At 31.0% G+C, this 26,091-nt stretch overlaps 1 protein-coding gene across 2 annotated transcripts in view; it reads left to right on the forward strand.

The window, feature by feature from the left end:
- Positions 1–26,091, forward strand: part of LOC124362905 (cubilin-like) — a 277,291-nt gene that overhangs the window by 178,930 nt on the left and 72,270 nt on the right. For both annotated transcript variants that reach the window (XM_046817792.1, XM_046817800.1), the window contains exons 43-52: positions 1,730–1,941; positions 2,532–2,707; positions 4,817–5,050; positions 8,030–8,197; positions 8,498–8,691; positions 16,342–16,510; positions 19,533–19,751; positions 20,058–20,140; positions 20,454–20,657; positions 25,679–25,904. In XM_046817792.1, coding sequence (XP_046673748.1) covers positions 1,730–1,941; positions 2,532–2,707; positions 4,817–5,050; positions 8,030–8,197; positions 8,498–8,691; positions 16,342–16,510; positions 19,533–19,751; positions 20,058–20,140; positions 20,454–20,657; positions 25,679–25,904 — 1,885 coding nt within the window. The remainder of the gene's footprint in view (positions 1–1,729; positions 1,942–2,531; positions 2,708–4,816; positions 5,051–8,029; positions 8,198–8,497; positions 8,692–16,341; positions 16,511–19,532; positions 19,752–20,057; positions 20,141–20,453; positions 20,658–25,678; positions 25,905–26,091) is intronic.

Here is a 26,091-nt window from a genome sequence, read left to right on the forward strand (position 1 = left end):
CTGAGTCCTCATCCAACCGAGTCTACATATCGTAACTTGCAATAGCAGGAGCTCTGGCGAGGCTTGCTTACATGCTTTAGTATAATCACTAAGCCTTCCTGAGTTCTCATCTAACCGAGTCTATATATCGTACCATGCGATAGCAAGTGCTTCGTGGGGGTTTGTTTATATGCTTTAGTACAATTACTAAGCCTTCAACAGAAAGAAAAATACCATTTAAGATTAATAAACCATTATTACAACATCAAAATAAATGTTTATAACTCTTCATTAATATAATACTTTTGTTTTCTTTTGTATTTTTGTTCTTTTGGCTCTGTGCATCAACCTAATTAAAATATAATTAATATAACAGCAAGCAATTATAAAATAATATATTTATATATAGTTCTTAATTTTTGATTTATATTATTCTGACAAAAAAACAATACTACTAAACTTTTTTTAAATAAAAGTAATTTCAATACAAATGCAATGACAATATTCTTAATACTCAAATACAATGCAAAGAATTATACATGACTTCCAAAGTTTAAATACATTCGGCATCTTGAATTGAATTGAATTGCTTGCCACAAAATTATCTCTACTACAGTTCAAAATTGAATTCGAAAGATACTCAACTTGCATTGTTTACTAGCTAGATAAAATCCTTAAATAAAACCAATATGAGTATGTCTAAGCATCATAAATTTGTTAACAAATGTTTCTTTTAGACACATTTTTATCAAACTTATACTTACACAATGCAGTGCGTCTTAACCCCCCCCCCCCTTCTATTAACTTTCTTATGAATAGAGATGCATTAAATTGACCACTGAGGAGTTGTTGTGTATGAATATTTTTGACCCCTTCCCTCTCTCCAAAATGGGGTAGTTTATGAATGCTTCTAAAATATTTAAGTGTTTTCTTATGTCATATAGTTGTAGGAAACAGATACACATTTTCAGTCTTTTCAATAAACACAAACAAGAGTTGTTCTACATTTTCGTTCAATTATTTTATTTTAGTGTGTTATCATTCATATTTGTCTTATAACAATATAATTGTAATCTTTAAACATTTGTATATATTTATTTGTTCCATTATGTTTTTAAGATAACATTTTTTCTGTTTATGTAAGCCTAACAATGACCCAGCAGGGATCACTTCTAGCTGGTTTATACCTTCCAGTTGAACCTACCACTGGGCACAGCAAAAAGCAATTTGTCACTTAAATCTGGGCAACCCTATGGATGTCCAGGAGTAGCACATCACTGACCACAAATATCGATATTCTGAGGTGCAAGGGCAATTATTTGATAGGTCTAGTCTACTGCGGGAGATGACCGGAGTTTGGTGGGGTTCGTTCTCTAATTATCAGAGGTTTTTACTAGCCTCAACAAGGGTGTGCTGAGAGGACATGACTTTGAGATTAGTGCCCTAATTCTTCCTCATGGATCTTGATAAGAGGCGGTTCCTAAACCCCTAACCTTACCCATTCTGAATATCCTGTCACTCCAGAAGCAGCGCTAAGGTTCTTACAAGACTAAGTGCAATTTATAAGCTTCTTGTCCTAAGAGAACAAAAATAGCGTAGCAATGTTTTTCTTAAAAACAATATGTGTAACTTTTAAATTTATTATGAGTATAGAAATTTATATAATTACTATGTATAACAATTCTTGCACAGCTTTATTTAAAATAATTCATGAATGAATAAATTAATGATGTCACAATGCTTGTTTCAGGGAGTTATTTTGAACTACGAAGAAGTGAGCTTTGCATGCAGATATGACATTCAGTTGCGGAACAAGTCTCACAACTTCACAATCAGTTCACCCAACTACCCACAACCCCCCAGCACTTCACACATCAGCTGTGTCTGGATTGTGACGGCTCCCCCTGGAGAGAGTGTCCACCTTGATTTTGTTCTTCGGTTTGACATAAAACGTTCCTTAGAGTGAGTTTTTAAACACATTCATGTTTTAACCTATATGACTTTTCATTTATAATTTGTCAAGTGCAATGAATGTACTATTTCCTGCATTCATAAAAATTATTGTGATTAGTAACACATTTCCTAATAAATACAGTATACAGTGAAACCCTGTTGTGATGTTTTCCCGGTGATACAAACCATGCCATGTAGGAAATTTGATAAGTAAACTCATGCAGTTTGTATTTTCGTATATTCATGCATTGCTGCGAGTCTGCTGGTTTTATTTGCAGACAACACCTTATAATAGTACTGATTTATTCCAGCCTTCCCTTTTCTTGTGAGAACAAAAAATTTGAGATTCATATTAAATTATATAGTGGAAATACTAAAAATGTCTTATGTATTTAAAAAAATTTAGTTCCAGTAGTAAGGTTATGTTCCGATAAAAAGAAGATTAATTTTTTATACTGTTCAATAGGTTTCTTCATTATAGGATAACGGATATATTTTTGTGATATTATAATTTTTATAGCTAAATTATATTTGAATAGGGTGAAGATTTTATGGGTTTTGTTATTATATTGATTATTACCACTTTAATGGTTTTACAGTTGCTCAGTTGAATACGTAGAGGTGCGTGATGGTGGAACGGAGTTGTCACCTTTGATTGGCCGATACTGTAACAAGACTCCAACCCCCAAAGTAACTTTAGGAAGACGTATGTACATCAAGTACTTCACTGATGCAGATTCACCCAATAATGGCTTCAAGGCTGTTGTCAAGATTGGTCAGTTGCTATTTAAAATCAGTTTGGTTAAGGTTAATTTGCATAAAATGATATATTAAGTAAAAATAAATGTAATATAATTTTATAAATTAACAGTTTTATACATTAATAAAATTAAATTTGGTATACAAAGTTTCTTATTTAAATGTAAACAAAAGTTATATTGAGTTTATCTGTTGATAAAGGACATGCAGGGTGCCAAATTTCTGCTCATTGCTAATTATTGAACAGTTACAGATAGATCATGTACAAATGAGGAATATTTTTAGGTCAGTACTTTTTTTGAATATTTAAAATTGTGATGAAATTACCTCAAGGATGGTGTGCTCCCCAAATGTTCAAGTGGCAACCTCCTATCTCATTTTAAGACATGAGAAAATGATACAGAATATTAATTTTTGGCACGAAACAGTATTAATTTTTAATTGTTTAAAAGTTTACTATGTCTGTATTATAAGCTCTTAAGCTGTTTCATATAACATTAAATTACAAAAGAAAACCACTTTTTCACAAAGAAATGTTTAACCCATTGCCGATCACTTAAAAAATATCTCAACTTGGGATAGCTGGGCCAACCAGCACTTTTTGAAGAGCTTAGGTCACAAAAGCAATCTGCTTTCGATTTTAATTCCTAATATAATATATATAATAATTATATAACTATTATATATATATAATAGTTATAAAATTATCTTGTAGACTGTGAGCGTAATTACTAGTGTACTGAATATTTTTAACAATGATTTTTCTTGAATTTTCTCACGTGTGTTTTAAAACATATTCTATAGATCATAATTGTATGTAGAAATTAAAGAATTTACTGAATTTACTCTCCACTATGTACCATTACTGATTAATTGTTTTCTCAGATGTTTATAGAACAGAAATTAAGTAGTTTTGTATTTTATGGTATAGGTTGTGTGTGCTATTATATGCTGTTAATAATACTGTAATACTAAAAAAAACAATAATATAAACATGTCCAGTTTACTGTGGCCAAGTAAATTGATCTGCAATGAGTAAACTTTAACAGAGACAAAAATTAAGTACTTATGTACCTGCAGGGGATAAAAATTCTAAATAGGTGTTTTCCAGTATTTATTTTTTAAATAGCTTACATTGTAGTCACCTATAATTTATTTTGTTCCTAATGCAGTAAATGTCCAATTAACTGAGCTAAATAGCACCGGGACTACCTTGAATATGGAAAAATGTATGTAATATGGAGATGGCAATAAAATAGTTTAATTTACAGAAAAACTGAATTAAAAAAGACTATTTGTTTACACAATAAATTACTATACTAATGTCCCTTCACCTCAATGATATGCTAAAAATCATTTCATGTTGGGCTGTGCTTTCTTCTTGCCAGTGTAACCTAAAGCTGATTCCAAGGCCTTCAATTCACCAGAATGAGAAATTGTACCAAGTACTATTTCATCTGTATCGTCTTCTTCATTTTGTTGATGATTAACTATAAGCAATATCTTCATTGGTCATGTAGTAATGTTGGTCATCATTAAGCCACTTTTCGAAGTCTTCATTGTGTAGTAAGTAAACGTGAGTTACTACCAAGCCAATAAGTGCATTAAAACCTTACCTCTATTGCTCAAACAACAGCCAGTGGAGCCACCATATAAATGGTGTGGCTTAGCAGTGTTCCACACCCTAGAACATTAAAATTAAACCTGGTATCTTCAGTGTAATTTTGTTCACGCCTGTTAAAAGGTTATTAATTTTTTTAACTTCCTTAGTTAACCAAGTAGCCTGGATAATCAGAACTTAGATAATCAGATTTTTACTGCATTTAAGATTAGGAATTGTGATGGACAAGTAGAATTTTTAGTTAGAAATCATTCAAATTAACCTTTTGGGTAACACAACAAAGTTTTAAATATTTGTATATTTATAGCATTTTTTTTTATACAGTCATGAAAATGTTTAAAAATTAGCAGATCTCTTAGTCATATATATGGAAGGATAAGATAACATCGCACATTTTATATTACAAATCAAATTTCTATTCAGTTAGGATAAACATAGTAAATAAGTTGTAAATGTTCAGTCTCATCATTTTAGTATTTAAAGTGGTAATTGAATTCCCTACAGCAACGTGTGGTGGCACGTACTTCGATCAGTCCAAGATGAGTCTCCTGTCCCCCCAGTACCCCAAAAGGTACCCAGCCAACACTGACTGTCTCTGGAGGATTGTGGGATTCAATGCCGACACCCAGCTATACGTCAACGTCTCTGAACTCTACATGAGTGATGATAGCGACTGCAGCAACGCTCAGGACTATTTAGAGTTTATATCAGTTGACCCTATCACTAAGAATATGACAGGTAATGATATTCCAAGTTTACCTCAATGTTAATAAGATGAAGTTAGATATAATGGAACAAGAGAGCAAGTTCAATTTAACTTTTTGTTTTGATTTCTTTTCTAACAAGCTTATTACTATGTACATTTTTATTTACCTCCCTGAGAATCAACCCATGCTCTCAGGAAATTAGGGATTCACAACTTTACATCTTCATTATGGTGAAGGTTACTGATAATTATGATGATAAACTGATCTGTTTCCATCTTTTATTTTAATTACAAAACCACATATAAATGAATAAAATAATTATTTAATACATTTTTGACTTAAAATATAATATTTTAAGATAGAATTTTAAACCCTAATATTGTTTCTTTATAATGCACCTGGTTATGCTTCATTGATTCCTTGTAACATTTGTACAGCCTAATATCAACAAATGTTGGTTTTACATAAAAAAGTATAAATAAATAGATGTTTGTATACATATCAGTTATAGAGGGTGGGGCATAGAAACCAGATTTTTTTAATAGTTAGTACTCGGCCTCTAGTTCAAGGATCAGTGTGGTTAAAAGACACACTGCTCCATGACTCATGTCACTGCATTTTTATGAATTTTGAATGCGAAATCTCTGAATTATTTTCTTCAAAGTGGCAAGTCAGGTAGGTCAATGACCGTGGTTCATTATATGTTTCGCAGCAAATTCAATATTCATCCAAAGCATTGTACAACCTTGTGTTGGATGAACAGAAGGCCCAATTAAAAAACTAACACCATATTCTCTATACACAGAATACACAGTCAAGAGAATGTAAAAGAGTAAGACACATAATTTTTCAATCACTGGATCAATCTACTTGAAAACAACCCCTGTCTCAAATAATTGTACAATTTTTGTATAGTGAGCTGCGTTTAATTATCTATGCACTAACTTCATCCGTATGAAGTTGAGAAATGGAGTGGATGCTTTATAATGTAAAAGTGTTTCTATGTGCTGTGTTTTAAATCTTTTTTTAATAGGAGCAGTTAGAATTAGAAAAAAAATCTTTAGAATTCCTAAAGTCAACAAAGAATTTTTTAGACAGTGTTTCCTCTATTCTGGACCAAAATTTTTTAACATTTTACCTACAGAAATAAAAGACATAAACAATTTAAAATTATTTCTTCGTAAGTTAAAACAATGGCTTTTTGAAAACAACAATACAATTTTGTTTAATTTTGTACTAAAGTAAATGCTCCTGTTGTGTTGTACGAATCCTCTTATCTATTTTTTGAAAGTTAAAAAATTTAATCTTTTTGTTTCTTTGGTTAGTTTTATTTACTATTTTTGTTCTTATGTTGTGTATGTCGGCTACTTGATCCTACTCGTTTTACCTTTTTTAATTTATGTTGTTGTGATACTATTACGTTTTTATTCTGTCAGTGATATTGTGTATGATATTCTGCATCTTGTATTGTATAGTATTATAGGTATTTATATTAGGCGCCCAGAGAGTGGCATTCTGGCTGTTTTTTATTAAATTGTTTATTGTGAACTGAACTCACAACAAGTTGTATTATTACTTTGAATTTAATTTACATGCAGCTAACCACATTACTGGCAGCGTGGTTAGCTTATTCTTAAGAAACTTATGTATATTTTTGTATTTTGAAATTTTATGGAAGAATAAATCATTATTTCATTATTTCATTATTTCATTATTTCATTATTTCAGTTAACAGTGATCATAATTATTTTTAATTTTTTGTCAGTATAGATATATTGTAAATACTGGTACTTTAAATTAATTGTTTTTAATTAATTTCATGACAAATAATTATAATTAACGACAGTGGTTGACATAACATACATATAAAAGTATTAAAGTTTTATATTTAAACAAGTTATCTATATATAAAACATTAATTTTGGAGCTCTTGCTAAAATAACAAAAGAGCGCTGTATTTAGAAGCAGAAAATCTTATGTGATAGGTAAGTGAACAATTGTGACTAAATAACCAGTGAAACTCAGGTGCCAGCATAGTCATGTTTCTAATATTTGTTTTTCCTATTAAATTGATTGTGCTTCTCTATAGACTTTAATTTAAATTATATTGAATACATTACAGTTATTATTCTGATTGTAGGGTACAACAACGAAAATATATAATTTTAAATTAACTGATGTGGCTTTTTGAGCATGAACTGACAAGCCATCCTTTATACTGAACAATAATATAGTTCAAATAAATTACCTATATTGGGTATTAATAATGGGTATTCGACTCACTATAAAGACAACATAGCTATGGAGACCCAAAAATTAAAATTCTTTAAGAAGAAGACTAAGATCTAAATAAATTATTATTTGTAATTAAAAAATTAAAAGTGGTTTAAAAAATTCAAAAGACACCTTATAGAATATTTTATTGCTAAACGTCAGTACGATTTTTCAGAATTTATTATATATAATATTAACATTAGTTTTAGAAAGAAAAAACTAATTAGGTGTAATTTATGTTTATTAATTAATATGTTATTACAGGTATAAAACACACATTTTATCAGTATGCCACTATTCAATGTACAGACTATGTACTTTTATGAATAAAGTTGTTTTCAATTCAATTAATTATAAGTTAGTAATCATACAGAAATTAGACATAATGGATTACCCTTCAACCAATTCAATGGTGAAAATTATAGATAGTTTTATCTATTGCAGATTAATAATCGTGAAAATATTATGTGTAATTATAGTGAAATTTGAATTAGACGCATTGTAAAAAATTGTTTTAATTTTTTAAATTTAGAACCTTTTAAAGCATGACATTTTTCTGGTATTACATTTTAGAATTTAGTATGTCTGTTGAAAAAGCCTTTGTTATCTCAACGTAATCTTTTGATAATATGTGTAAGGTTATAATAATTTGCAATTTTTTGCTATCATCATATCAGACACAGGTGTTACTCGATATTTATAAGATGGTCCGTAACAGTAAATATTGGTGTAACAGATTCTCCACCACCCACGAGGCTGTGTGGTCGACACTCTATACTCAATGGAACCTCGCTTGTTCCCCCCAGTATTTCCAATGAGATGTACATCCGTTTCCATTCTGGTCCTCGAGATTCCTCCAGTAGCCATGCACGCTTTGCTTTCTTTATCGAACCAAGACGGGAACGTAAGTCATTGAATCAAATTTTATTTGTTCAATTGAGTAAGCTTTACTGATTGTAATAATACTTTGTATTAAGTTATGCAATAAAAGATAAGATTACTAAGTAATTTTAACTCTCAGTAGGATTAAAAATAAAAATATTTTTAAAGCTACCATCATTTATTTTGTATGTTATAGTTAAGAAACAGATACATTATAATTATATTAATTTGCGGTTGGGTTTATTTATTTAATTTTACATTTTTCAGTTTCAATGTACATTGTAAATTTCATGAGATTTTAATTAAATGTAATTTTTTCAAGGATGTCTATACAAGATGATAGCACCTAGTGGAATATTCACCAGTCCAGGCTACCCGAACCCGATGCCTCAACATAACGAGCTTTTCTGCACTTGGGTCATTACAGTCCCAGAGGGTCACAGAGTCTCCATCAAGTTTCTGGACTATGACTTAGAGCCAAGCTTGGAAAACACACTCTTCGACTACAAACTAACAGTAAGACATTTTGACACATACATTTGTTTAAAGTCTTGAAATAAGATTTTAACCGTACAATATATAAAAGTGTAAAGTGTGGACATCTATATTAGACTATAAAAACTACATTATATGGCAGTGCTTAAATCATCATTCATAGTTAGCAGCAAGAAAAAAATCAATAAAGGTTTCACGGGATGTGTTGAAAAATATTTGAAATATGAACATTTGTGTAGAGAATTCTTAGAGCAATTGGAAAATTTAAAACTCAGTGCAGCTTATTATAAGCACACATTTTTCAATAAAGTTTTATATTGTATGAGACTTTTCAAAAGTAAGGATTTTATCTTTAGGCAACCATAAACAAATATTTACATGATTAAAAAAATAACAAATATTAAACAACATAATGGTACATTTTTTAAACTTGGAAATAGGTTAAGCCAGAATAAAATATTCAGATAGAGTTACATTTTAATTTTGTTGTATATTAAAGTGATGTATTAGAATTAAATTTTTTAAATATGTCTGTCTTCATTATTTATGTTTTTCTTAACCCTAGAAGTGTGGAACCAGCATATTTTATGTCGGTTGTAATTTATGTGTGTTGTGCGGAACCAGCATATTGTATGTCTGTTCAGTTTTTAATTAAAAATAATTATTTATCTTCAAACAATTACTATGTTTTTGGTATCATTGAAATTGTGAGATTCCACTCTACAATTTTCATATAAACTTTTATTTTCTAACTTCAATATTACGGTCGTGGTGAAATGTTTTCTGAAGAAGTCATCATTTGAGTTGAATTTCGCGGGTGGCCGGGTCAAAGAAATACGTCATTTTAAACCAATCACAGCAAGTTACGTATTGCCTACAAACAGTGCTGCCATGTGTCAATAGACGCGGAATGAAATATTCTTTCTTCCAGTGCAAACAGAAAGTCATTAGAACGAATAGTTGATTTACTATGAATATTCTAAAAAGGGACAATTCTAAAGTTGTAAACCAGCATATTTTATGCTGGTTAGTATAATAACATTCACACAGTTATTTATTGTCAATAAAGAAAATAAAAAAAAAACAGTGTAAATTGAAAGAAACGATCTACCGGTACAATCTTTCAACGGTAAATTTAGTTCAGTAGGTTTCCGGCAGTGCGAAACGAAAGAGATGAATCACGGCGTCGCATCAAGACCAACCCAACCCATCCCTGTCGGCCATTGTTGACCATTTTATTTCACCACGAGCTTATTTTTTTACCGATTTTCATAATTTAGGTCTCTATTTTTTCAGGTTGAAATACTCAACTGCATAAATGCACATGAAATGACAAAAACATTATAAAACAATGTTATTTTGAACTATAATATCTATTGTTTATATATTGTCAAAAATTTTACAATATTTGACGCACAACAATTATTATTTACTCAATTTCAAAAATTATTGAGTGTATTTCTTTCAAAACATTATGTGCTAACATAATATAACAAGTAAAAAAATTAAAAAAATATTTTCATATTTTTTTTCGTTGCAAACCAGATTATTTTTTTATGAGTAAATTCTTCAACGTGCGACTGTTAACAAAAAATGTCATAACTCAGTTCCTTCTCAAAGTATTTGAACATATCTTATATTTTATTTTAGCCAAATAAACATAATTACTAAGGGTATATTCAAAAATTACATAAACATAAAGTATAAGTGAAAATCTTTAGCTTGTTTCTGAATTTTGTTACAAAATATTTTAATTAAAAAAAAAATTTTTTTTTTAAGCTTATAATAAAATAACAGTTTATTTTGCTGTTGTTTACTTTTAGTGTTTTCAAATAGCATGTATAATTTACAATAGAAAACTATTTTTTATATAAATATATAGTCACATTTGGAGGTAAAAAAATGAAAAGCCCAAACCCTTGTATATTTTTTGTACATTTTCGCTTTTGTAAAAAAAAAATTGCAAAATTAAAATTTTTGTTTAATAGAAATTTTTAATATATTTTCTCATTTGGCATAAAATTCTCTACATTTTATACATTTAACATTTTGACCTTACTGTAATATTTCAATACCTTACAGATGTCCAAACTTGAAATTTTCATATAAAACTTTTAGCAATTTCTCATTATTTTCATGAAAATATATACTAAACCAAAGAATATCAAAAGATTTATTCCTATTTCAAATAGTACAACTTCTGAGAAGAAAAACGATATATAACAATATATGTTTTCTTGATACTAAGTATTTTTTACGAATTTTTTAAAAAACCCTTGCAACACGTCAAAAATGGACTGACGTTTTATCTTTGGTAACATGGACACACTTCTAGGGTTAATATTTTTCATGTAAAATGTTTCATAAGCTTCAAAGTGTATTGTATTCGTAATTTGTTTTAGTAATTGTAAATTTTTATTTGAAATTGTATGTCCAGATTGAATGCAGGCGATATCAGAATAGACTGTTCATCCATACTTTATGTGTGGAAAATGTTCTTTAAATCATGTTTTGGCATTCCTTCTTTTAGCCAATGCACAATGTATCACAGTCATTACATTACACTTCATAAATTCCTGTTTTGTGTTCATAGCTTCTGTCTTTGGGGTTTCTTAATATATTTGATAATTTATTTTTGGTTTTGTAAGAGTATAGATTTGTTTGTATTTTTCAGTTTCCTGTAATATTTCTGTAAAGTTGTAATTGGAGATATTTTTGAATGTTTTACAAATGAATTCTTGTTTTGTTATCATGAAGTGGAAGCGATGTTCTAGTGCTGTTCTTGCTTTTCTTTTTATTGATTAGTGAAGTAAGTTGTGTGGTGTAGGCAAAATGGCAATATATTACATGTGGTTTAATTCTTTGTTGTATTTGTCAGTAGAGAGTTGTGTATTTAAAAGTCTGTATATATTCTTGATTTATGCCATGTATTAATGTTATGTTAATGTGTATATTTTTCATATACATATTTATTTGTGGAGTCGTTTGAAAATAAAATCTTTAATTTTGAAAGGCTTTATATAACAATTTATTTTCTAAAATATATGCTTATTATTTATTGCATCAAATGGTACTTGTAATTTGTAGCTCCTATATTGTAGCTCTATTAGCTAGTTTTTTTGTTAAATTTTAAACTCGGGTATCTATACTTGTTGATCCAAAAGTAGTTTTAAAATTTAAACCTTGTACCATTGGCAGGATAATACCAAGTTTTACAGTGATTTCATCATTTTGATTTTTAATTACTAAAAACATAAATTTTTGTATAGAAACTCAATATATTTTTTTATTAGTGCTTCATAAAAAGTCATATTAATGTTGGATATGCTAGGAAAGTTTTATTTTATTAGGGATGATAGTTTGGGAGAAAATAGTACCTAGACTTGATATAATAAATATGGAAACTCAAAAAAATTAATATAAAAACTTATTAATAAGTCTGTTGATCAGTAAGCACCATAACCATAGTCGGGAACATCTGGATCCTCCATGTTGTTACATATTTCACTTTTTTCTACAGGGATATAGACTCAACTGACACTTGCCCTTTTTTAAGTACTTCTGCAATACCATGTCTGGTTTTTTAGTTGGGAGTGATAAAACTTTCTGAACTCCTTACATCTATTAGATAATGATGGGGGGTATTGTTTATTGTAGTGAGAATAAAGGGATAACTCAGTTGTTGCAAAATTCATTCATCTAAAAAAGAAGTCAATACAGAGACAGATGGGATAGAATTAAATCAGGTTTAATCTTAAGTTTCCTGCAGACATATATAATTATTTTCCTTATCTTGATTACTTTTGTAATTATCAAGATTCATTATTTTGTGGTGGGATGAGAAAAACTAGAATGTTATTTGTGTTCACAAAATTATCTATTCTCTGGTGCATACATTGTTTGGTTCACTACAAATACTAGACGTTTCTAGAGTTTTAGATGCAGGCTAATTACTAGCTTGTTTCAACACAGAGGTACGGATTTTGGGCATAATATTCCACCTGTTTATGTACCATCTCAAGGGCTGCGGTACTCTGGACACTGGGAATTTTTAGATGCAAATTTTCCGTCAATGAATACATAGCGTAACAAATATTCATTGTGACTGTATTTTAATGGTTATCTATTTGCTGTACTACTATTTTGTGTTTTATAAACTTTTGCACATGAAACCTATAACCTCAAGTCAACTTAACTTGTGTCAACTTAGAAACAAAGGATGATGCGGCTGCAGAAATAACCCTTTCCAACTACTTAGATAAATTAATGAACTATTTGTAAAAATACCAAGTGTTATTAGTTCAGTTAAGCGATCAATAAATAAAATCTTCATTCTGCACAATTGTACATCAATAGGGTGGTCACCCGACGAGGAAAAGCAGGAAACCGGGAATAAGCTGGGAATTCAACAAACCGGAAAAAACCAGGAATAAGCTGGGTATCTCCTGTAGAACCGGGAAAATATAAAAAACAATTTTTCCGTTTCGATGAACTTGTAAAATCAAGAAATAATTTAATACCTCCTTAAATCAGGACATTGATGTATTTCAGATTTGAAGTGATGTCAATTTGATGAGAGTGGCAGATTATAACGCCAATTTGCTATGTGTCACCCCCACGTTGGTTGCGATAATTTGCTGAAAGTCAGTACTTTAGAGTTATTGACTCACCATGTAGTTGTACGCCCCTTGTCACCAGTGGCACGTTGTTGTACCATGTTACTCATCATGGTATCGGTCGCCATCTTGGCCAATGCTAGCTGTATTCCCTCAGTATTACTCAAAAATTATTAGATTTGAACGTCTCTGGTGTTATCACCAGAGACAAGTCTGTGTGTATGTCAGGGTTCCAAAATATGTTAAGTAATGATTACAAATTTTAACATCACTCCACACTTTTTATAAAAGGGATATTTAAAGAAAGTCAAACCAAGTGACCACGAGATTAATTTATTAAATGTCACACTCTCAACACATATTATAATTTCACTCACCTTGCAGTGCTTTGATAATTTTAAAAGTCTAAACAATATCCCATCCTTGATTAAATTTCAATATACTATACAACAGACCATTACCATCCCAGGAGAACTAACACATCCTCCTTGCTTCGAGTCTGGTGAAAGAAGAGCGAATCTCCGTATAAAACGACGGATACCGACTCAAAACAATACTCATCCCCTCTCTCGTTCAAATCAGCGTCTTCACGAATAAATTTAATTTAATTCTTTTTTTTATAATTGTCGAAATTTATTACGTTTACTATAATTAATCAATTTAAGTATTTCTATTTTCTTTTTATTATTTTTTCAAAGCTTTTTATTTAAATTTTTAGCAACATGTGCTTTATGACGTCATCAATATACAAGTCATTCATACCACAATTGGCTTTTCTGCGTAATTCTATTTAATGTTTTTGTAAAACACGAATTTTGGTTATGTTTACTTCATTTTAATTAATCAAATCTTTTCCCGAATAAAGTTCAATAAATTTCTTCGTTATTAAATAAATCTCAATTCCGACAACATGTGATTCACTGACGTCACAGTCTGCCGATTCATTGACGTCACAGTCTGCCAATTCCCCGCGAATATTCAAATGTCGTAATTTGACCTGTTACAACATGATTAATTTCAAAACATTGTATTTTACGTGGTGTGGTTCATGAAATTGTGAATGAATGTCGACATATGTTCGCAAGCCCCACCTGGTGCTGGCTGCCTCCACTAGCTTAGTGATGTTTATTTTAGTTTTACCCCTGTGTTGTGGCAAGCCCCCCAAATACATAAGAATCCATTGAACAAATGAAGTCGGTTGATCAAACGTCTAGGGTCTTGGCCACTATTCAAGCGGTAGTGGCCACAATATAAAGAGTGTTTTTGTTTTTAAGTTTTGTTCAGTCGCTAAATAGGTCTCTCAATACCGTGGCTCTTTTCAATCGATTCTGATACCAACAGATGTGATTAAAATACGCTTGAAAAATTATGATTTAAAAATATTATAACTAGTGATGTGTGAAAGCTGAATCTCGAATCCAAGTAAGTCTTATTCGCAGATGATAGCTTACGCAAATTACCAGCTGCTAACATATTTTTACTTTCTGTATGAAAAATTGTAGATAGATAACCAAATTAACAAATTATTGTAGTTTAACAAATAATATTTAAGCAATAATTAGTATTTTCTATATTTATTTTGGCACATCGTCAAGAGTTTCCTGTGTCTACATGTGGACAACTGATCAGGAATACTTAAATTACTCATCGCTAAAATCTGTTTTTGTAGCACTTTGTGTATAATCGATTGCTAATTTTAAATTTTTTTCTGGAAGCTCACTTTTAAACCACCATATCTATTATTTTAAAGAAAAAGGTAGAGGATATGATTTTTGGTTTTAAAAATATATTCATTTTCCTGAATCTCTTTAAACTCCTTTGAAGTAGAGTGGCATTCTACGTTAAAGTTAAAAATAGAGTTTAGATGAAAATATTTAGTTTATGTCTTGTTTGTTTTGAATCGATCTTGTATGCCAGCAAAATTGTTGTCTCATACCGAAAGTTCATGCAAAACAGACCTCTAACCCGCAATGCTGAACTGCAGAATACCCCATGGTAGCGCTGTATTGGTGATTGTTTGTTCTATTTATTTCTCCAAATTGGATACATGTATTTTACATGTAACATTACAGAAAGGAAATTTATTATGAATACACAATGTTATGGCGACACATTGAAAGAAACAGAGAGGAGCTTAAAACACTATGGAGCTTAAAACTGGTGGTAGCGATGAATTTTCACCGAATTTCTCACATATTGGTAACGACGAAATATACTAACCAACCACAGTTTTATGGTATTTCCTTTTCCTTCAAATACAGCTATTGACTATAAACCTTCATCTTTCTAGTTGGTGTAAGGGTTAAGTACAGTATTACAGCTGTTTATTTGGTTTCAAAATGGACTAGAGAATCTGAAATTTTCACCTGGAGAAACCATGAAAAACAGGGAATTTGGAAATCGGTTTTGAGTGGCCACCCTGAACAAATTACATCAAGAAAACGTTTACAATTTTAAAACTAAAGTTATAGCATACAAGTACGCAATGCAAGTTTTCTACTTATTAGCACAGTGACAAATTTATGGAATGAAAGTTAATTAACAGAAAAACCAACTACAGGATGTTAGTTAGGATACATGGTAGTATAACGTACCTATGTGTGGCGGAAGAGAGGGATGGGAGATCAAAGGTCCTTTTTATGGGTTTTTGCCTATATATCTCAGTAGGAGTAGGTCCTACAGAAAATTTACACGTATTTGAAATTAAAGCTGATACAATTTTCTATATAAAGGAATTCATTGGGGGGAGGGAAAAAAGAAGGAAAAATGGAAATAAAGGATCGTTGTAAAATAAAAAAATGTCCTATTCCAAACTGGTTTTGTTTATGTTAGAAATAGTAAATCAATGTTTCAAGATATAACGTACATTAGTATATAAAAACTATAATAAACTAAACATGTTACATTCATTCCTATCTGTACTTTTCTAATCCCAATCCATCTTGATTTATTTCTTTTTCCATGTTTTGTATTAATTCAAATTTATGATACTTCAGTGTACAAAATATTACCTTCTACTCTAATGACTTCTACCTTTTTCATTTATGTTCTTTAGTTCCACGATGGAGAAAGTTTCTTCATTACTTCATTTTCCTCCAACTCATCGTGGACCAATCTAGTTGTAGATTCATTCACAAACGAGATGAGAATTCACTACATCGAATCTTCTATCAGCGGAGCACACCGTGGTTTCAAAGCGGAGTTCTCTTCTGACAAACCAACAAGTAAATTTAAAATATAAATTCCTTTTAGTTTATGAGAATATAGAAATCATTTAATTGGCAATTCAAATTGGAAATTTCTCAACTTAACATAGATAGTTCAAGTATAAAACATTGTTTTTCTTAATATTTCTATAATTTGTTTAACTAATGATTAATTCAAAATCATTCTTTTCATATAGATCCTGACTAGTGTACAGATTTTTATTCTCACCAAAGATGGCTGGCTCTATTACCTAAATTTTAAGACCATTGTGATATGAGTTAACCTGACTTGATTGTCTGATGTCAAATTAGTTTTATGGCCAAGCAGTAGGGAAACTAAACACTAAACAAAATACTGCTACTTTTCTCAAAATTATGTTAAATCAACTGTATTAGAATTCTATAGCATCTCAGCATAATCTGGGATTATTTGTACTACATTACAGTACGATGCACTATGTAATGCACTTATTCATAGTAGTGTAAAATGAATTGTAACAGATTTAATTTTGTGACAATTGATTTTTTTGAATTAGTTGATTATATTTAATTTAAAATAATAAACATATGCCACTGTTACTAGTTTCTTACTGATAACTTTTTACCATGTTCTTATTTCCTGTGATGTGTTGAGCATATATTCTTTCTTTGTTACAAAATAGTTATGATATAAAGCGACTTATGCAACTAATCTTTAGTATTTATGGATAAATTGAACATTTTATTTTGATGGTGAATTAAAAATACAGTTTTCTAGAGTTACTTGAGACCCAAGCCTCAATTAAACAAAACCCAAGTAGTAGGTTTTTTACAGTGTCAATAGTTCTAGTTTAATCATGCTAATTACAATTTCTTAATAAAATGGAAATAATACTAACTAATTAGTGTAATATCCCTTGTGATGAGGAACCTATACATTAATTTTGATATGTTTTTATTTGTACGATTTGTTTTTCACCCTAAACCACAGGTTTCTTCCTTCCTTCATCAATAGTCAAGAAATTATGATGAGCTCAGTTTAGAGACAAGTTTGAGCACATCATTTTAACATATCTGCTTCCAATGAAAAACATTATTTCCAATATTTAAATTATATTCGTATGAATTAAAAAATTGTATAACAGAGTTGTTACAATTACTCAGTACATTATTTACTCCATGTGAGATTTTAGAATTAATAAAATAGTTATTAAAGATGTCACAAACCTTATTTATTTATTTGCTGCTTTTAATTACTTTCTACCTTAATAACATTCTAAGCAGCTTTACACTTGTTTTTCAAATTAAGAATTTTATTTCCATGAGATTCAAACTTTACCTGTTTAATTGTTGTCTTATAGTGGCTTTTACCTGTTAAGTATACATCCTTGTGTACCTACATTTTCTGTAACAAGACTTTTGTTATTCTTGTGGCAATCATATAAATACAAGACAAAATCTCTTTATGACCTCAGTTCTGATGTGTACCACCTATTCTTAATATTATTTTTATTAAAACTGTTTTTATTCTCTTTAAAACTCAGAATTCATCAAAAGAAGTTGTTAAGATATTAAAATACTCATTAAAAATCAAATAAACTCAATAGTATGTTTTTAAGAATGTCTAATCAACATCTTTACTGTCCAAAATATCATGAGACCGCCCAAACACCAGAGTTGTCACTGAATTGAGACTCGATGATATTATATATTATTTTTCAACATATTGGTAACAATGTTGTGTAAACAATCTCCATTTCTTGTGAATTCATTATTTAAACAGTATAAATTATTAGAGCATAAGCTGAGGACTTAGGAAAGCTTTTAGCATTTAAATTATCTTTCAAAACATCAATATTAAAATCCTCTGGAATAATAACATGGCTGGAAGGATACTTTTTATACAATAGATCAACAAAAGTGTCCAATGGTGATAGGAAACAATCAAAATTAAAAACTGGTGTACAACATATAGTAATAACAATATTAGTTTTAGTCATTGAAACAGTAGTTACTTCAAATACAGTGTCAATGCAAAATTTGTTGACATCAATGGCTTAATGATGAATTCAATATTTTACAAAAGTACTACACCCTCCTCTGATTAAAGGTGTTTTTCTTTTACAATAAATATTTACAAGACTATCTTTGAGGAACATGTCGCTAACTTTTCTCAACAATTGACCAATGTTCATTTATTTTTAAAATACTCGTACTACAACTAAGTGGATCCTTAGTTGTATTATTTATAGTATACATTAAGAATGAATACTACAACAAAAGCTCTAACATTTCAATTTTTGCCCTAATTGATCATTAAAATATGCTACTTCAGTGGATCTAGAAGTATTAGTGATGAGTTTCATGTCATCACCTAGGAAATGGTCTGAAATAACTAGCCCAATTTTATATTGAATCACTAAACATATTAAATTAAATACGGCAGCCTGACTATACTTGGCACTATATTCATTGGTGTTAAGTATGCCCTTAGTATCCAGCCCTACAGCTATTTTTCCCTCTTCTCCAACTCATTAGTGCCATTACCTATAATGCTTTACTTTCAAACACCAGATTTCAGTTAATTTTGACATAGTTTGCTGAAGCTCCCTCATTTCAATATCAATCCCTGACTCTGACCCATGGACACGTTCCCCAAAATTGAATTTATACAAAATATTTGAATGAATAATACACTATTTTGAGTATAAATTCGTTAACAGTTTTTAACTGACAACAGTAAAATAAATCCTATATAATTTTTTAGTTTTGTTTCTCTATATGCATTTATGAGATATGATATATTTAACTTTGAATATATGTTAAACCTGAATTAGCTTGGTTACAGCACCCATCTAAACTTAGTGCCAAAAACACACTGGGAACAGTTTGAACATTTTTATATCATATTTCAAGATAAATGTATGCAGATAGACCTTTAGCTAATATTGTTGTGTAGGAGGTAAAGTAACTTACACATATAAGATTTGAGCTGTTAATTTAGTGAAATATTGTTCAAATAATCCTAATGTATACAATTTTGTACTCTGTTGTGCTCCAGTATGTGGAGGACAACTGGAAGACCAGGGCTCGTTGAGCTTCTCCTTACTGGGGCAAAATGCTAAGTATTACTATTGTGAGTGGCGCAACTCTCGTGACCCTATGTTGTCCAACCAGACCACCTTTACTGTCACTGTCAATGGTACGTTCAACAACATGACTAAAATAGTCTGCCCAGTCTACGGAACTACATACGACTCTCTCATCATCCAAGATAGTAGTACGTATATCTTTCTGTACATTTACAAATCAAACTTTAAGTGCTCTTATCAGAAAGTAAACAGCCTCAAGTGCAAATTAATGACCAGACAAAATGGTTTGTTACTTTGGTTTTAAGATTTCTGGATCTTTACAGGTAATAGTCTGCCAATTAAAGTGATACAATGATTCCTAGCCTGTTGTTGCCGCTTTGAAACTTTGTAAACTCAACTTTTAAGACTAAGTAGAAATTATTATATTTTATTTTTCAGCAGCTTTGATTTTAAGAGTAATTTAATAAATTAAGCCTGTTTAATAAATGATTCAGGATCAATGATATTGGAAACAGTGTGTGAGAACACAACAAGTCCAGTTATGGTGAGGAGTCCCTTCCCTGGAACCGTTATTAAGGTGAGAAGAACACAACATTATTTCTCTGTTATTAACTTCATTGTTTTTCAAATTTAAATGCATTCGATTTTTTAAACTTCTACTCAATTTCAATACATTCTTATTTATTTTTTACATAAAAAACTACATTAAAATAGTTGAATATTCTACTGTACTCTAGCTTATGTAGAGAATTCAAACATGACTATACAATTACAAAAAGTATGATGGGATGTAGAACCTTTTTGATTTGACCTATAATTAGAGTCATATCTGAGTAAAGTTTCTATTTACTTAATTTTTTTGATCTAATTAGTCTGTTATATGTGTGCAGGCCCGAAGGAGAGGAAGTTATGGAAGACAACATAGCTTTCCTGTTTCTTTGGCCAATTTTACTTTGACATACAAAACAGATCAATGTGGAGGCATTGTCCATGGACCTCAAGCTGTCATCACCAGTCCTGGATATCCCAATAAGTATCCAGCTAATATAGATTGTGCTTGGAATGTAAAGTTTCAACAAGATTCCCAAGTTCATGTAAGCTATAGATTAGAAAGTTTACTACTATGTAATTGAGCAATTGTACTGTAACATATGACAGACAAAAAAATACTAAAATACTTTCCTGGCCACTCGTCCGGAAAATCGGGAAACCAGGCAAAACCCGGGAATCTTCCTGTAGAACCGGGGAAATCTCAAAAATATATTCTTCATTTCTAAGAACATATGAAATGAAGAAATAATTTGACTCCTCCTTGAATCAGGACCTGATCAATTTCAACACATTGTATTTTACTTGATGTGGTTCGTAAAACTGTGAATGAAGATCGACATATGTTCATGAGCCAACTGTCGCTATAGTTTTTAATGTGAGTTGAAAGTATTTTAAAAACACTGCTGTGTATTTGAAAAGTTCAATGTAATTACCCCAATTAACAGATTTTTCAGTCTCATTGTGATCTCGAAACGCTAATTTCTGTTTACCCAAAAAACATACAGCATTGATCAGTCTTTTAAGAATATCTCTATTTTTCTTTACCTTTAGATTGTGAAGAGAGACGTCCGTCTTTAACTAGTCGTCTTAATTCAGTTTCTCTTCTGCTCTGGCCAAATGATGCAACACTCAGACTGATGCAAATGATTCACTGAAATTTCGTGTCCTGCAATTAAATTTACTAAGTTCACTAAGTGGGTGAAACCACCTTAGGCCATGCTGTGAACGGTATGCATTCAGCCCTTCGGCAAAACTTGGATGACATGTTGTGTGACGTGTCTTTTCTCAACACAACCAGTTACTGTTAAGAATGACACGTATCGCATACCCTAGATGAGCCCAATCAAGCAGGGATTCGATCCAGGGGTCTAAATTTTATTCTTATGGATTATGTATGTCAGTTTGGGTTCAGATATATTGCTATCACATAAGGTGGTGGTAAAATTCAAGCATTTAGTAAATCATCATTACCCGACTGACCTTGAAAAAATGGATAATTTGAAATAAAATGGTGTCGATGTGTAAGATATTTACTATCATCAATTAACGAAAAGGATTTTACACAAAAGCGTAAATACCTAAATCTCTGTCTAAATCAAAGCTATCTCAACTGCAACACACTATATGTTATGTAAAATAGTATGAACAAAAGTAATATCAACACTAAGAATAATATATAATGTTTGTTCAGTATCGTATGAACAAAGATTTAGCAAGAGTGTATGGGAAGTAATAATAGACCCAGAGCAATAATCTATTTGTTAGGTCCGTATTACACGAACATAGGTTAAGTAAGATAGTAAGTAAAGTAAAGAACAAATAATACCCAATTTAAAGGTTAGGTCTGTATTGCAGGAACATAGATTAAGTAAGATAGTAAGTAAAGTAAAGAACCATTAGTACACAATTTAAAGGTTAGGTCTGTATTGCACAAACATAGGTTAAGTAAGATAGTAAGTAAAGTGTAACGAACCACTAGCACACAATTTAAATTTTAGGTCCGTATTGCATGAACATAGATTAAGTAAGATAATAAGTAAAGTAAAGAACCACTAATACCCAATTTAAAGGTTAGGTCCGTATTGCACGAACGTAGGTTAAGAAAGATAGTAAGTAAAGTAAAAGAATAGGTACCAAGAATAATACGTTATAAGTTAATTTCGTGTGGCACAACATATAAAAACGACACAGAATATGAAGGAAAGGTTAATAAATTATGATAAGTATAGTAATTAAAGTAAAAAATTACCAATTGCAATAAGTATTCGTTATGTCCGTATCTCACGAACAATTCGGAAGAAGTGAGGGTAAGTTCTCAGCGTACCGTAGGTCTAATCGTCGTAATCGGAATATGTAGACTGACCTAGTGATGAGAGAATCGAATACAGAATCGAACAGTATTCGAATACAGCCAGAGTATTCACATATTCGAATACATCAAAATGAATTCGAATACTTTTGAAATGAATACAATTTCTCTGGAAGAATTGAATTAAAACCTGGAGTATTCGTTTATTCTGACAAATAGTATTCAAATAAAATATCCAAGAGCTGTGTTGTATTAATTTTAAACCTCATAATTCATATGAGGTTCATATATATAGAGACTTTGAAAAGAATAATTTAGGGGAGATTCATAATTTTAAAAAATAATTACAAATTTTAATACTTGAAAAAATGTAAAATTAATTGTATAATTATTAAATTTAAACAATACATATTATTTCAGAGTTACAGTTCTAAGCAATAAAGACAAATATGAATATTTATTTTATATTGTTGTGTAAAAACAAAATATTATTGAGGTTTTCTGGCTTTAGTCTATTTCTACAGTAATTAGTGACAAGACCTGCTGTGGAAAATAGTCTTTCAGACGGAACTGAAGTAGCAGGTAAATAAAGATATTTCTTCTGAAGTTCGTATATCATGGGTATGACTTGTTTATATGAGGCACCAAAAGCCAAAGTATTCGAATACATATTAGAATACAGTGGTGAATTCGTGACAAACAAGTGAAATAACCCAGGAACAATAGATTGCGGGAAAGAAGTAAGACAAGTCTAGACCTGTCTGTTAGAAACGCTCAGCTGAGAAAAAGTATTCAAATACAAGTATTCCAATACATATTCGAATACAGGGGTGAATTCGAATTCACTGTATTCGATTCTTTAAAGTATTCGATTCTCCCATCACTAGACTGACCTCTTGCTCCTCTGCTGGTCGGTCCATCTGACGAGTTTGCGTTGGAGCGCATGCGCAAGTGATTGTTCATGCCGCAACCCGTCAAGCGTCGAACATGTCTTGGCACGATAGCTGAGGTGATCATGTTTTATCTGGATCCCGTTACTCATTGTGGATGGGAAAACTAATCCCACAATAAAGCTTGAATGGACGACCCAAAATAATAAAAAAAAATTACACTGTACCTACTTTTTAGTACCTCACAGTTGGGCATAATCAGGATCACTCATATGTCTCCATCAAGAGGGGCTAGCTTCCCTGGCCACTTGTTAACACTGGCTATTACTCCCGCTATCCCCAGCCCCCTAACCATGATCTCTATGTGCGTATAGCTTGTCTACCAAAGGTGTTGCATCCCAACTTCACTTCAGATGTGGCACACAAGTGGAGGAACAATATCAGAGAGTTATGTTTTAGAGCGCTTCAGACATATTTGTAGTAGCATTATTAACAGTTTTAGGTACAAAATATTTTTTTAAATTAATTAAACCCACCTAATCAAGCAGTGCTTAGCACTGTACGCCACTAAAAACAGGGTGAAAAAATGTCATTGAAAGGTGCGAACAAATTAACCAAACAGGTGAGCCATACCGTAATGAGTGTCCTGGAGAAACACACATGTCCCTAGACTGCTTTAACAGAAGCACTCAAGTAAATTGGTGATTTAAACTGAAACTTTTGAAAGTTAAAATTGTAACTAAACAGTACTCTTAATTTTAAATTTTAATTATTTTAGTCTACGGTACTGAAAAAGTGTTGATTTTTAGTTTTTAAATGTGTCTAGTTTGTACATATGTTGTATAATACACTTAAGCATTGTTTTATCTTCATAAAATATATCCATCAGCAAAATCCACATGGTTTTTATTCTACTTCTTTTAAATATGTAATATTTTTGTCTATTTTATGACAAAACTATAAAAGAACTCATTTTCCTTGTATAAAAGATTTACTGTTATTAATAAACACCAACACTGCTTATGTGCGTTACGAGTAACCGGTTACTCATTTAATGTTGTCTGATTATGTTCCTGAGTTGCCACATTGACAATAATGACGTCTTATTCCTAACACACCAGGTTATATTCATGCATGAGTAACCAGTTATCCATTTTGCACCCAAATAGTTTTTGTAGTATATCAACAACGCAGGGAATGTGTTAAAATTATTACTGTAAAATACAGAATCTATAATAGTGTATATCAAATGTTGATAGTTTCTATCAATATTATACTAGAAACAGAGAAAATATTGCCAATACATTATGACAAGCATAATTTTCAGTTCTGGAAAAAAAGTCTTATATTGGATATAAATTTAAAATATGATCTCAAAATAAATTAAAATTAAGTTACTTAAAATACCCAGCAGGGATCACTTCTGGCTGGTTTATAACTTCCAGTTGAACTCACTACTGGGCACAGCAAAAACCAATGTCACTTTAATCTGGGCAACCTTATGGATGTCCAGGAGCGGCACATCACTAACCGCAAATGTCGAGATTCTGGGGTTCATGGGCAATTCAATAGATCTAGTCAACTGTGGGAGATGACTGTTGGAGTTGGTAGGGTTTATTCCCTAACCTCAGAGGTTCTTGCTAACCTCAACAAGGGTGTGCCACCCCCTGCCTACTTTGACTGGGGAGACTGGTTCAGAGCTGGCCTCCCCTTCTTCCGGGGAGACATGACTTTGAGATTTAGTGCCCTAATTCTTTGTCATGGATCTTGATAGGAGGCGATCCCTACTCCCTAACCTTACCCATCCTGAATATCCTGTCACTCCAGAAGCAGCCCCAAGGTTGCTACAGGACTTAGTGCAATTTATAAGCTTCTTGTCCTAAGAGAAAAAAAAGAAAAAAGTTAATTAAAAGATCCTAGTTCATTCAACAGGAAATGTAAAACATACTTAATAAATTTGTTATTTTATTTATTTATGTAAATGTTATAAATCTCACTAGATTTCTTTAATGTAACTTAGCATAAAGTTTAGATGTATTAGCATTATATTTATAGAATCTAAACTGCAGTGAACATAAATTTATTGCTGTTATTTATTACTAAATGACACAATTTCTTGTGGAAACTGTACTTGTAGTCGAGTAAAGAAGTTATTTTACTGTATATTGTCCACATAAAAGTTAAACAATCATTGCCAATGTATTAGCAATCCACAAGAAGAGACAGAAAAGACTATTTGCCTTTATCAATCATGTCATTAAAGTACTGATTTAACAATTAATATTTAATTTGTTGTAGATTAATTGATTAGAAACATTAGAACCACTTCCTTTACGAATTTACTTTAGTGAGTTATTTTTTTTAGGTGAAATTTGAGGCTGTGGATCTTGATCCTGACTGCAGTAAAGATTTTCTGCGACTTTACAATGGAGAAAATCAAAGAAATCCACACCTCATCCCTTCACTGTGTGGTAACACTGTACCTAGAGAACTCAGGACCCAGTCCAACTTCATGTTCTTGGAGTTCCATTCTGGTCCCACCAACCCGTCACACAAGGGCTTCAGGATCATTCTTACTCAGGACTCTACTGGTAAGTACAACCTGTGTAACCTCCAATGTACACATTAATCCTAGCACAGCCAAATGAGATTCTTAAATATAATGTTAATATGAACTGTTTGTTTAGTCGAAAAAAATTAAACTTTAAAAATAAATGTTGAGAATAAATATTTTTTAACAGAATTCATATTATATTTTAATTAAGTATGAGTGTAAAC

Source organism: Homalodisca vitripennis, chromosome 1, assembly GCF_021130785.1.
Source record: "Homalodisca vitripennis isolate AUS2020 chromosome 1, UT_GWSS_2.1, whole genome shotgun sequence".
NCBI lineage: Eukaryota > Metazoa > Arthropoda > Insecta > Hemiptera > Cicadellidae > Homalodisca > Homalodisca vitripennis.